We start from the raw sequence: 13,374 nt of genomic DNA on the forward strand, positions 1-13,374 counted from the left end.
TACATTGAGACCACCTAGTACGTTACAAGCTGCCTTGTTCTAAAATGCTCTTCGAGCTTGAATAAAATTCCGCCAGATGGCGAACTTGAAAAGTTCTTTCTTCAATTTTGATTCTGGCTGGTTTTATCCAGGTCTGGATGATTATACTGGAGCTCATAGGAAAAACAAACATGTTAGCAAAATAAATAAGAAAAAGATGTAAAGTTGAAACAATACTATACTAATTAATAATACCGATGAAAATAATGAATCAGTTATACTGTGATGTGATGTGATCTTTATTTATTGAAAAATTTCGACGTTCGACGAATGTGCGAATCATTCACTAATCACGTAAGCTTTACCAAAAGTCATTTATCTTACCTACTTATTTAATTAAAGAGGAGCAGAATAAATTGTTGAACTGTGCAGATTATGTTGACATTTTAATCATTAAACCAATTTATGTTGTCGTTGGTAAACATAATTGCTTATTTTTAGAAGATATATGTCACGAATATCGCATTGCATAGTGTATTTTAACAAGGTTAACTTCGATATTTTATTATGGAAGCTTGCACAGATATCAAGTCACTCAAGTGTAATGATATTGCATTTAGTGATAATTATATTCAATTTTTCAATTTCCACCTTTCAACTCTAAAAGTTTCTCTATTATTGTTATAATTTCAGTGTGATGCATCACTTGAGAAGATAGGATGGGTTCTACTCAAGGAGAAATACGTGTTGGACCATCTCATCAGGTAATTGTTGTTAGCCTAAAAATTTTCAATTTATTTTATCAGTGAAATATCAGTGTTACGTGTTTCATTATCATTACTCACTTTGTTTACGTGATACTGTATATTAAATGTGTTTCATTCTACGTTTCAGGCCAAGTTACCGGATAATCGTTTGAACGGAACTGATTCGAGTCCTGATCCAGAATTTAGTAAAGAAAGAGAAGAAATAAGATGGGTTCCCAGCATGGCTTTGGACGGCGATCTCGTCATGTATTTGAGAGCTGCAAGATCAATGGCTGCATTCGCCGGTATGTGTGATGGTGGCTCTGCTGAAGACGGATGTATTGCGGCTTCAAGAGATGGCACTACAATCAATGCCATGGATGTGGTAAGAGTCAAATTTACCTTGTGATTCTTCACTGTTATTAATTGTTCGAAGGTTCAGATTTACAACGAGTGATTTCTTTTTTCAGTTACATGATTCTAATTACGACCCTGGTAAAGCCCTACAAGCATTGGTGAAATGCCCTGTTCCTAAAAGCATCGAGAAAAAATGGACTGAAGAAGAAACTGTACGTTTGAATGATTGCTTATCTTTTGTAACTTCGATTAGATCTGAAATGTGGTATAACATTTTAGGCCTATGACAGTTTCACGATAATTTAAAATGTGAACGTTTTAATGTGTAAAAAATTAATTCAATTCTCGAAATCATTTTACAGAAACGTTTTGTCAAAGGATTACGTCAATTCGGCAAAAATTTCTTCCGAATTAAAAAAGATTTACTCCCTCATAAAGATACGGTAAGGGTGATTTTATTTCATGACCGAACTACGTGTATGGTTTGAATTCATTTCTGATTTTGTTGTTTCTATTCTGTAGCCCGAATTGGTAGAATTTTATTATTTATGGAAAAAGACTCCCGGTGCCAATAACAATCGACCGCATAGACGTCGACGACAAGGATCATTGCGACGGAATCGAAATACTCGTAACACCAGAGGAGGCACTCCGAAAGAAGAAGTCTCAAGTAATTCTTTTTCTCCTTTTTCTCAAAAAAAAAGTTTCATTTGCTTCAATTAATCGACTTTCGTTGATTTAGGTAATAGCTCAAGGCCATCTCCAAGTTCTAAAGATCAAGGTAATCTATCTCGATACGTAAGAAATTTCTCTTTTATTACGTCGGAATTTTATAATCGTGTTTTATCTGTTGAAGGCGAGGCCAGTTCAGGAAGTGACGACGACAATGATAATTCCTACGACGATTCGGATTCCCGAGAAAACGGTGGTTACCGTTGTCAACATTGCTTTACAACAAGTAAAGAAAATACTTACCGTGTTTTTAATCGGCACTGTAAACTCGTTGCTAATAATTGAGCTCTTTTAGGTTCTCGAGATTGGTTACATGCGCCTAATGGTCCAAAACAAGGAGCTTTGCTTTGCTACAACTGCCGTACTTATTATAAACAATACGGTGAATTACCACCGGCCAATCGAAGTGAAACGTATTTATTCCAACCTGTGCAAAATGAATCCCCCGAAGGTTCGCCTGGCCGAATGAGGACGAGAAATAAGGCGAAAGAAACGGTAAAATTGAACAGTTCAAAATCTCGATTGTTTCAAATTGCATAAATTTTACATCAGTTGTGCATTTTTTCTGCGCAGCCCACGAAAGAAAAATCCACCAAAGCCAAACGAAGTGAAACCACCACACCGGAGCCTGAAAGTGATAAAAAATTCAGTAATTCGACCGCTGATTGTAAATCCCCCAGTAATGTTAATTCACCCAGCGATAAATCGAAAAGAAAGGTGAAATATATTCGTATTGCTCATCTAAACGAGAAACTTCGTGCCTGATTATTAATCGTTTCTCAATTGTTTCGCAGAGTAAACCTGAACAAAGTTCTAGCCGTAAACGAACCAACATCATGCAATCAGATAGTGCTCCGAAACGTAAACGAGGTCCCGATAGCGGTTCCGGTGAATCGGATAGCGAGTCTTTGCTCGACGAAGTTGACTCAAACAGCCCTGCTCAAAATGTCGAAGAAAAACCAAAGTCTGAAATTCCAGTTGCGCCTCCATTGTTACCAATTGCAGAATTAGCTAGGCAAGACGAAACCGATGTCAAAAATAATAACCCTGATCCAGCTGCTGTCTTTCCTCCTGTACCATCTCCTGGCGCCAAAGATACCGCAATTTCTGATAAATCTCCGGTGAATTTAGGTGTCGGCGAAGACAGCTCCGATGCGAAAAATTCGAATACAGCCGATTCCAAGGATAAAGAATATTCTGCCAGAGTGGAAAACGTACCAACAGCATCGAGCAAACCGTTCACCGAATACGATAGTTCGTCGAATTCGGCGGTTAAAAACGAAGGTATATTTGATTCTCCTTCGCCAGACAAAGATGAAATTTTACCCCCTGTATTGACTTCCGAAGAAAGCTACGTACCCAAAGATGAAATGCCTACTTTACACGCCAGCACAAATCTGCCCGATTCGATGACCACAACTTCGTCGTATTCGAACGAAATGAATTTGAAGTATCCGGGCGGTTACCTTTCGCAAATAGAAGTAGCCATAGATGCGATTAAAATGGAACCTGGTTTGCAATCCAGTGATGAAAATAGTACCTCGGAACCGGCGAATAAACCGAATTTATCCGAATCGTCTGCACCTCGTCCTGAATCGCCGACATCGTTCAACCGTCAACCTGTAGCCTCGTCTCCGTCTCCTATACCGTATTCTCACATTCCTCCCGAGTCGCCGAGACAATCGATGGATCAGAATCCAGATAAATCTTCGCAATCGGTGCTGTTACCAACTTATATTTATAATGAAAACGAAAGAGGCGACAAAACGTTGAATCCTACCGGTGTACCGCCCGGATCGTTGAATTTGGCTCAACATCATTCCGCCTATAATCCTTATTATCATTTTCCACCGCATCCTCACGCTGATAAAATGGAACCGTCTCCTTATCTAGGTACGGAGATTATCTCACTTTTGATAATGTATTGTAAAGTATACCTCTTATCTAATGGTTATTTTTATTCTCATCTCAGGCCCTAGTGCTCTGCAAATGGAACCTCAAGATTTGAAGATAAAACAAGAGGTTATACCACCCGATCAACGACCTCCATCCGTTGATCCTTTACAATCGTTGAAAGAAGTTAAAGTACCGGGTTACTCGAATACATCTATTTCACAGCCGCTTTTACCGACCACTACGAGCTCCGCTATATCGCTGAACGCGATGGAATCATCGCAGCATCCAGTGAGCAACAGGTCGGATTCCAATTCACCGTACATGTCTAACGTACCCAGCGAAGATATCAAAAAGGAATCCGAATCATTCAACTCGGCCAGAGTATCAACACCTCTGAAATCTCCGAGTTTGAATTTATCGAAATTATCCAACGATATTCCTCGTAACCTGTCTCCAAAACTATCCCACACTCCGCCCTATCAATCGGCTCCGTTAACTACGCAGACATCGACTCGAACACCTTCGTCGTCTCCAATCAGTACTTCAACGGCTGGCCCTCTGGTAGCTCACGCGTCTCAACAATCCTCTCCGTTGAATCGTTCTTCGCCCGCTCATCTGGCTCATCCTCATGCCTATATGCCGCCCATGCACCCGCATCAGCATTATCTACAGCATTCTCTTCTGGCTGCGGCAGCTGCAGCTCATGCTGCATCCGTACATCCTCCTTATTCGCATCATCCGTATCCGTATCCGTATCCTTTTGCGTACGGTCCGTATCCTATACCTCAACCTATTCCTCCGCCTAGACCGCTAGAGAACCAAAAACGTGAAATCGAAGGACCTACTACACTGATGACCGCACATCATTCGTCATCTTCATCTTCGTCCGTTACTACAAGATCGTTACGAGACGAAGATTCGAATGTGCATTCGCAAGAGATAACTCAAACTCATCACCATTCTTCGTCACATCACGCTTCCATTCATCATCATAACGAAAAACAGACGATCTCGCATTCGACTAGTTCGAGTAGCTCGGCATCGGTGCAGCATAAAGTGAAAAGGAGTTCTAGTCCTCAGGTTAGTGATTTTTACATTTTGAAAAAATTCAGTAGCGAAGTCGCCGATTTTACTGATCGATGATTTGATTTGTCGATTCCAGCATTCATCTTCTACCTGTCACGTTTCGGCAACTTTATCGCAGTCTACTTCATCATCAGTGTCTACTAATCATGGTCAAAGTACTCATCACAGTCATCACCACCAGCATACTCATCATCATCAATCATCATCTGGTGAACGTTTATCGCCACTGATGAATATGCCGATGTCATTAGGTACGTATTTATGGCACATGCTCCTTTTTTTCATCAATTTTAAACATCGATGTAATATTTACTCTCTGCCGGTTCAAAACGTTGCGTTAAAAAAAACATCGATGTAAAAATAATGTTTTAATGGCTTCGAGTCTAAAGATAGTACCTACCTATGTAACGAATACGAAACGAAAAAAAAAATATCTAGTTGAACGGAATTATTACGCTGGGAATATGTCAAAACGCTCTAAAGCGATAAACAATGAAAATTTTAATGAAAAATGTAGCGATGCGCATTGTCTGGTGCGCAATCTGTTGTCCTGTCAGTTGCTTTCTGTACGGTTATGAACTTACGATTACGATAGACGATGCATAAGCTTGTAAAATACACGTAATGTGTTTGTAGACTTGAATTTGAACATCGAGTCGTAGGGCATGACTAATGTATAAACTTCGATTATACTCCTCTGAATAAATATACCAAAATTCGTAAAATTATTATTATCGCTTTACGAAAAAAGAGCACACGAGATGTGCTATTTTTTCAGTTCTATTTCGTAGTTTTGTTCCGTTCACATGGTGTCATGATTTCCTTAAGATATTATTGTGGTAAAAATTTTTTTTGATCTATTCTTCAAATAATTGGTTTATTAGACGAGCATTTGTTTACATTCGTAAAATTGTTGAAAATCTAACAAAAATGAAATTTGTTTCGTCTTGTTTCCCTTTTTGGAAATTACATTGCTATAAAATTACAATGGTCTGGACGTGTATGTAAAAAATATGCTAAGATATTCACATTTTAATAATGTTTCGTTTGGTTTCAGGACCTGGGGCTGTTATGCCACCGACTCATCATTCAGGCCTTTCGTTGCCTGGATTACCTCCACCGCCTTCTGGTTCCCTAGAAGCTCTGCGAGCTCATGCTCATACAGCTGCTAATATGCATTCGCCGTTACAGTTACAGCCTTCTCCTCACAGTAAGCACAGTTTCAAAATGATTCTATAATGAAATACTACGAAGTTCAAGTACAGCTTTTCGTTCATTAGTATCGCAGTCAGTCTTCATCAGGGAATGGGGAATGCTTTTATTTTTTTTGATCATCGTACTTTTATTTGAAAAATATTGACGATCGACTGTGGGTATTTAGCACCTGCCGATATGAGTTTTACTGGAAACAGTGATTTATTAAAACCGGATTCGACTTTAATACGATCTAATGACGTTTGTTTGTTAGGACCTCCGGATGAAGATGATATACCCAGTCCGACGAATCATATACCAAAAGGACCATCACCGGAGCCGAAAATCGAAGATAGCGAATGTCATCGTAGTCAAAGTGCAATGTAAGATCGTGAAAATATTCTTATCGCTGGAAAATATCGTAATATTCGGCATATAGAAGAGTTTTTTAATTTACATTTCTGCGCAGATTTTTACGTCATTGGAATCGAGGCGATTATAATTCCTGCGCTCGTACAGATCTCACATTTAAACCAGTGCCTGATTCGAAATTGGCTCGTAAACGAGAAGAACGCATTAGAAAACAAGCGGAGAAAGAACGAGAAGAAAGGGAGAAAAATCAAGCTGTAAATACTCTACTAACCTTACCTATCTAGTATTTTTCCTACGGTGGCTCGAGTATATTTTATACTAATTTTGGTTATTTTACAGAGAAAAATTACCACTCCGGATAAGCCAGAAACGGCCAAACCTCCGTCTCGTGGTCCCATCGAAACAATCACCTCACCTTACGATCGTTTCGCTCGTGGTACTCCGTACGGCGATACGCCAGCGTTGAGACAGTTGAGCGAATACGCAAGACCTCATACTGGTTTTTCACCTGTAGCGTTACAGCGTTCGGCTGCTTCTCTTGGGCTACCGCCGCATTGTATAGATCCTATGTTACAATATCAGCTCAATAGTATGTACGGACCAACGCCTCGAGATAGGTATAAATTGTGATCATTTCGACGACACTTGAATATTTATTTTTTTTGTGTTGTATGATTTTTTACCTGCATTTCTTTTCTCTCGTAGAATCGAACTGGAACAAATAGAACGCGAAAAACAGCTTCGTGAACGTGAAATTCGAGAAATGAAAGAGAAAGAATTCAATGATCGGCTTAGAGACGAGCTTATAAGATCAGCCACCGGGTCTAGGATCCCTAATCCTATGGATCCTCATTGGATGGATATATCAAGAAGGTATTGTTTTGTGTTCGGATTGCCTACGTGTGAATTTTTTTGGTCATACTTACAACTAGAAAACTCCAGCTATTATGGTAGTGGCCTGTTAGCAGTTTTGTAGGCTATTTGAGATGAATAAACACGGTTTTTCGCATTATTTTGGCTCAGAGAATCAATTTATGACTTTTTTGTCGTCGTCGACGTTGTTTCCTTATAAGTGGTGGGCCTGTTGGCCTGTTTGCTATGGTATGGAACTTGTTGAGGATGAGCCTGAGGTATCAGTAAGTTTCCTCCTTGGTCTCCCTCCGCATCTTTTCCCCATTGGTGTATATTGGGGGACCTGTTTTGGCAAGTTTCCTCCATCCTTTCGACATGATTTCTCCAATCTTTCCTATACTTTTCTATCTCCTTCATGACTGACTTCACTCCGAGATCTGCTGTTATTTTCTCAGATGGGACTCTGTCTCTGAGAGTCTTCCCTGCCGTTCTACTCATGATTTTCATCTCCGCTGCAGTTATTCTTCTTTTATCAGATTTCTTCAGTGCCCATACCTCGCTTCCATAAGTCATCATCGGTATTGCTAGGGTATTGGGGTCCTATTTATCAGTTCAGTGACTCTCAGGAACTTTGCAATCTTTCCACCAACATCTTCTTCTCCCTGGTATGATCGTGTTTCCCCTGTATTTAAAATTATTGACCTGTTAGATGATTTTTCATTTATTACAATCTTGCTTCTTACTGGTTCTTTTCCTTTGAAGGCCATTGTTTTTGTTTTCTCTGATGATATTCTCATATCATACTTTTCCGATGTCTTTGTTAGATTGTACATTGATCTCTGTAGGTCATCTTCTGTTTCGGCTAGTACTGCTTGATCATCTGCGAATAGTACTGTTGATATTTTCTACCTTATGTCTATTTTAATTCCTTTTGGCTTTGTTTAGTTTGTTTTCGGCCATTCTTTTACCATGTGATCCATGTACACGTTGAATAAAACACCAGACAGTGGGCATTACTGGCAAACTCCTCTGTTTATTTCTGCTTGTTTTGAGAGTTTATTTCCAGTTTGTACTCTTTATTTTGGTGTTCCTATATCGTTACCTTAATGCCAAATCCGTGTATGTCCATACAAAAAAAGTACGATTTTACACATCACTGATAAGGTTTGGATATGCTCGGAAGGGTTCGTTGAGTTCTGATTGAACATTGGTCAGCTTTGTGCGTCTTTTGTGGTGCACTTTTACTGCGCTCAGATGCAAATTTTTCAATTCAGGGCATCCCAGAGTCTTATCAGTGACGCAAAAAGACAATTTTTTTTTTGATGTCCATACACGGATTTGGCGATAAGGTAACAATATGCTGTTTATTACCTTTCGCATTTTATGTTATCTCTTCATCCTTTAGGACTTCAAACAGTTTTTTTCTATTGACCTGTGACCCTATCATATGATTTTTTCCAGGTCTATAAAGCACATGTGTGTTTCTAAGTTGTATTCGATCCTTTTTTCCATCAGTAGTTCTACTGTAAAACTTGCGTCAGTGCATGATCTTCCTTTTCTAAATCCATTTTGACTTTCTGACATCATTTCTTCTGCATGTTCTGTTAGTCGTTTCACCAGTATTTTTGCATATATCTTGTAGCAGGTGTTGAGTAGACTTATTCCTCGGTAGTTTTTCAGGTTTGACGTATCGCCTTTCTTGAACAGTGGTATTACAATCGCTGTTTTGAATTCTTCAGGTACCTTTTCTTCTTGGTACATCCTATTTAGGAATTCCAGCGGTCTAATTTTAAATTCACCACTTGCATATTTGTACAATTCTATTGGTATGCCATCTTCTCCTGGAGCTTTTGCATTTTTCGCTGTTTTCAGAGCTTCTTGTAGCTCTTTAAATGGTATTCTGTCTTCTATTTCTCAGATTTCATCTTCTATTTTTATATCTTGTGCATTTTCATCCCTCTAGAGTAGAGCTGTAGGACCAAAATGATTTCGGGATTGAATTTAGGTTTTGGGTTTGAAATTTTTTCATTACGGGATTGGATTCATTTCGGGATTCGCTCTTCTAAATTTTCATTTTGGTTTTGGGATTCGTCTTGGGTTTGAAAAAATTGTTTTGGTTCCGGGTTGAATCGGTTTCGGTTTTGGGATTTTCATTTCAACAGATTTCAAGCCCAAATTGACTAATGGACTCTGCTAGGGCCTAAAAAATGGGAGGTTTTGACATGAAAAATCCAATTGTGTAATTAGTTTGATGTTTTAAATGCATATTTTGCTTAATTTGTCGAGTAATTTTCATTATATTCTGAATTGATTGACAATAAATGATTTCATGACCATTATCAAAATAAAATAGCGGAAAAAATGCAAAAATTGAAATTGTAAAACCAAAACAATTTTGTTTCAGTTCTGGGATTTTTTTTGGCTTCGGGATCAAGAAAAATAACTATTTTAGTTTAAGGATTGGTTTTGGGATTGGATTTGAATCAGGATTTAATTGGTTTTTGGTTCCAGTTTCGGGATTGTTTCGGTCCCACAGCTCTGCTCCAGAGTACCTCAAAATATTTCTTCGCATCGTCGATTTTCAATTTTGGCCATCCCACTTTTTCGTTGAAATTTGTGTCAATTCTCCTTATGATCTTGTACAACTTTGGCCATAACTTGTATGTGTCATGCTCCAGGAATGTGATAAAATTTTCCCAGCTGTTTTGCTGTAATTTCCTAGACTTTCTCTTGACTTTTGCAGACTGTTTTCGATATTCTTCACCATCAACTTCATTTTTTGAGCTCATGAATTTTCTAAATACCTGTCTTTTCTATTGTATGAGATCTTGGATTTCGTTGTCCCAATTCTTTATTCGCTTTGACCCAATTCTGTATGGAACCATTCCTAAGCTTTCTTTTGCCGCTTTTGTCGCAATGGATTTGATATTTTTCCATTCTTCTTCTATATCCTGGCTTTTTGGTATCTTTTCACTTATGATGTTCATCCGTCTTTGATACAACCATTAATGCAAATTAATTTTGTGACAATTCCAGATTCACCGCAGTACATCCATTTGGACTCTACGCTACCGGACAACCCGCCAGTTTGTCGCCACTGGAAAGGGAACGACTCGAAAGATTAGGTAATTGAGTAAAATTACTAATTAGTAATTAAATTTACTAACCACAGGATGACTAATTTTCATCATTTTATTCTGTCAGAAGTTGGCAATTTATTCGTTTTTTTTTACATTTTTTTTTATTAGTAATGCAACATTCATATTTTTAGAACCTGTTCATTATGAAAATATAGGTAGTAATGTTGTTAAAATGTGCGAAAAAAGTTATTTAATTAACATTTATGATATTTTACTCGTATATAGTTCTAATGGTTGAATTATTTCATTCCCTTTTTGCGAATATCTTTCTTTTATGTGATAAGTTTGTAAAAGTAGGATATAATTATGCGTTAAGTTTTTTTTATTGCTTTAGTCCATTTCAAACAGGTAGCTTTTTCATTGCACTGTTAGAAATTAGGATGTAAGATTTTTAAAACTAGGAATTATGTTGTTAATTCGAATGTGTGTGCGTGTGATTTTGGATAAGATGTATCTAGGTAAATTTTCCTCTTATTTTATTAAGGAATACACAGGGTAGAAAAAGAGAAGGAAATATTTGAGGGAAAAAATAGTCTCCTTCTGAATTATTTATAATACTTTATTAAGTTGCAAATTATTATGTTTTGTAAGTAAGCCTGTAATTTGTTTTGTTAATTTTTTGCATTATGTCTGGTCTAATTGGTGCCTTGGTCTGGTCGATTTGAAAAATGAAAAAGGTTTCTTGTTTGAAATGGAAACTAAAGGGGAAAAAAAGAGAAAAAGATTTTCAAAAAAAGGGTTTGAAAATTCAACGTGTTCGAGCTTTTTGCGAACGAATCCACGTCTGATTTCGGAATTGATGTGTATTGAAATTGAGGTACTATTTTAAAGGTATTCCGACCATTGGGAATGGTGGATCGGCGGCGTTAGCTCTTGGCGCCGGGGCTGGTTTGGGGCCGCCGTCGGTTGCGCAATTAGAAGCGGCGGAACGGTTGGCTTTGGCCACGGATCCTATGGTGCGTTTACAAATGGCCGGTATATCGCCGGAGTATCACGCTCACTCGCAGCACGCCCACACACACGCGCATACCCATTTACACGTGCATCCGGGACAGCAGTCTCACTCTCAAGCTGCTCAGCAGTCCACAATCCCCGATAGTCCTGCGTTTTCTTTAGCAGGTACATTTGTACAAATAATTTAGTTATCGGACTGACCATCTCTGTTTATATTTTTTGGTTGAGTGCGGAGACTTGAGGCAACTCTCTGGTGTCTGAAAACTCGATTGATTCGATGGTTATATGGTATTTCTCTTAGCATTATGATTGTAATTTTTTTAAAAATCTGATTATAATTTTGTGTATTACGAATCTTGATTCTTAAGCGGAAAATGTTCGCGATATTGTGTTTGAAAAACGTAACTTATTTATTTAATATTAATACGTAACAGGTTCTTCAACATTATTCACATAAAATGTTTAATTGAACGGTTGCATTACTCGTGTGATTTTACTGTACTTGTCTGTGATATACCTACTCGAATTGTCGAATATTTCTTCTAATTCAAGATGTTGTATCGTTTAGGAACAGCTGCCGGACCTTATCCTAGGCCTGGTTTGATTCCAAGAGAAGCTTCTATGGCGTTGCATCATCCCTCAGAATTATTACCCCGTCCATACGCCGATCAATTGATGCATTCGGTGAATACTCCCTGTTGAACTCGAATCGTAAGCTATTCAACGAAGAGAAAAGTTTTTAACGTATTTATTTCGTTTACAGGCGGCGGCTCAAGAACACTTACAAAGACAAATGATCTTGGAACGTGAACGATACGCTCATCCTGCTGCGTTGATTCAACAACAACAAGAGGACCTTTTAAGGTATAAAATTTGATTAGAATATCTACAATACTTTGGTGATAATAACTTATACGAGCTGAATCATCGTTACCTATTTAAAATGTAACAAAATAACCCAACATCGTTAGCCACATTTATACTACCTTGGTTTGGCTTCGTTCTTATTAATACTTCGCTATCATCATCGTCTCTCATGCGAATTTTCTTTACACGCTTTTAAAACGAAGAATATTGTGGGATTCGGTATTAGAGGAATTTACTGAATACGAAGTGTTCTATGCCGCAAGAATCGTTGGTTGTGTTTGTGAGTGTGTGATGTGAAACGCCGTGTAAGGCAAATGTGGCTCTGGTTATCATCTCTTTATTATTTTTATGCACTTATAGGAAGTTATATTTAATGTGATGAAGAGTTGTGATGTAAATGATTGTGTAGACAACAGAAAATTCGCACATTAGAAGAAGCAGCCAGAGCATCTCGACCTTGAGAAAATTCCTCGATGTGAAGTTGAAATTCTGCGATAGAACATTGTCAGCGTTGAATCCCTCAACGTTTATTTGGAGTTCTGTTCGAGTCCTCGAGTACGATGCACAACACGAAGGAATAATTAACGAAGATTTGGTTATAAACCGTTCGTGGTTTTGTATAATTTTTTTTAAGTGGTTTTTTTTAAAAAAGAAAATTCTGTATATAAATATTTTAAGACTGGTAGAAAAGTAGCGATTGTGAATATTTTTTCTTAATGTATAAATCACAAGGAAAGATGCCTTCGAGTATGGCACTAGCACGTTTAATTTTTTTTAATATTTACTTCGCACTTGTATAAAATGTCATTACTGCCTTTTTAAAATTATTAATCTTGCGAGTTCGAGATATAGCTTTATCGAAATCAATTATGGTTGCTGCGAGAGCTGTATGTTTGATAGGAATTTTTTGATTTTTTTGTTTTGTTTTGGAATATGAACGAAGTTGTGAGAATTTTTTTTTTTCTTTTGAGATTTTACTTTATTTTAATCATTTCCACCGTTATATTTTATCATTGAATCACGAGTTGTACGCTCACTCATTAATATAATCGTATTTTTAAGAAAAGGCTTATGATTAGCGAGGCGATTGTGTATTTTACCATAGATTATTTTTCTTCCGAAGAAAAATCGCGTATTTTTATAAAAGTAGAAACTTTGTACATGATGTAGATATAAATAAATACTTTAGAAAGTATTTG

The 13,374-nt window shown here is 37.6% G+C and overlaps 1 protein-coding gene across 5 annotated transcripts; it reads left to right on the forward strand.

Annotated features, from left to right (window-relative positions):
• The first annotated feature begins 153 nt into the window (after positions 1-153).
• Positions 154-13,370, forward strand: LOC135835266 (arginine-glutamic acid dipeptide repeats protein-like). Of its 5 annotated transcripts, none has more exons than XM_065349448.1 (23): positions 154-333; positions 673-743; positions 874-1,110; positions 1,196-1,294; positions 1,445-1,525; positions 1,605-1,752; positions 1,825-1,863; positions 1,939-2,040; positions 2,110-2,309; positions 2,388-2,531; positions 2,609-3,707; positions 3,787-4,790; positions 4,873-5,047; positions 5,854-6,006; positions 6,265-6,373; positions 6,460-6,616; positions 6,702-6,979; positions 7,068-7,235; positions 10,251-10,339; positions 11,186-11,473; positions 11,877-11,992; positions 12,072-12,172; positions 12,536-13,370. In XM_065349448.1, exons 2-23 carry the CDS (start codon positions 699-701, stop codon positions 12,552-12,554), a joined length of 4,851 nt encoding a protein of 1,616 aa, XP_065205520.1. In that variant the 5' UTR covers positions 154-333; positions 673-698; the 3' UTR covers positions 12,555-13,370. The 5 variants fall into 5 exon arrangements, with proteins under 5 accessions (XP_065205520.1, XP_065205516.1, XP_065205521.1 ...); XM_065349444.1 differs by having other exon boundaries at positions 155-333; positions 12,585-13,370; XM_065349447.1 differs by lacking the exon at positions 154-333 and adding an exon at positions 433-526 and having other exon boundaries at positions 12,585-13,370.
• The last annotated feature ends 4 nt before the right edge of the window (positions 13,371-13,374 follow it).

This window comes from Planococcus citri, chromosome 2 (genome assembly GCF_950023065.1).
Source record: "Planococcus citri chromosome 2, ihPlaCitr1.1, whole genome shotgun sequence".
Classification (NCBI taxonomy): domain Eukaryota; kingdom Metazoa; phylum Arthropoda; class Insecta; order Hemiptera; family Pseudococcidae; genus Planococcus; species Planococcus citri.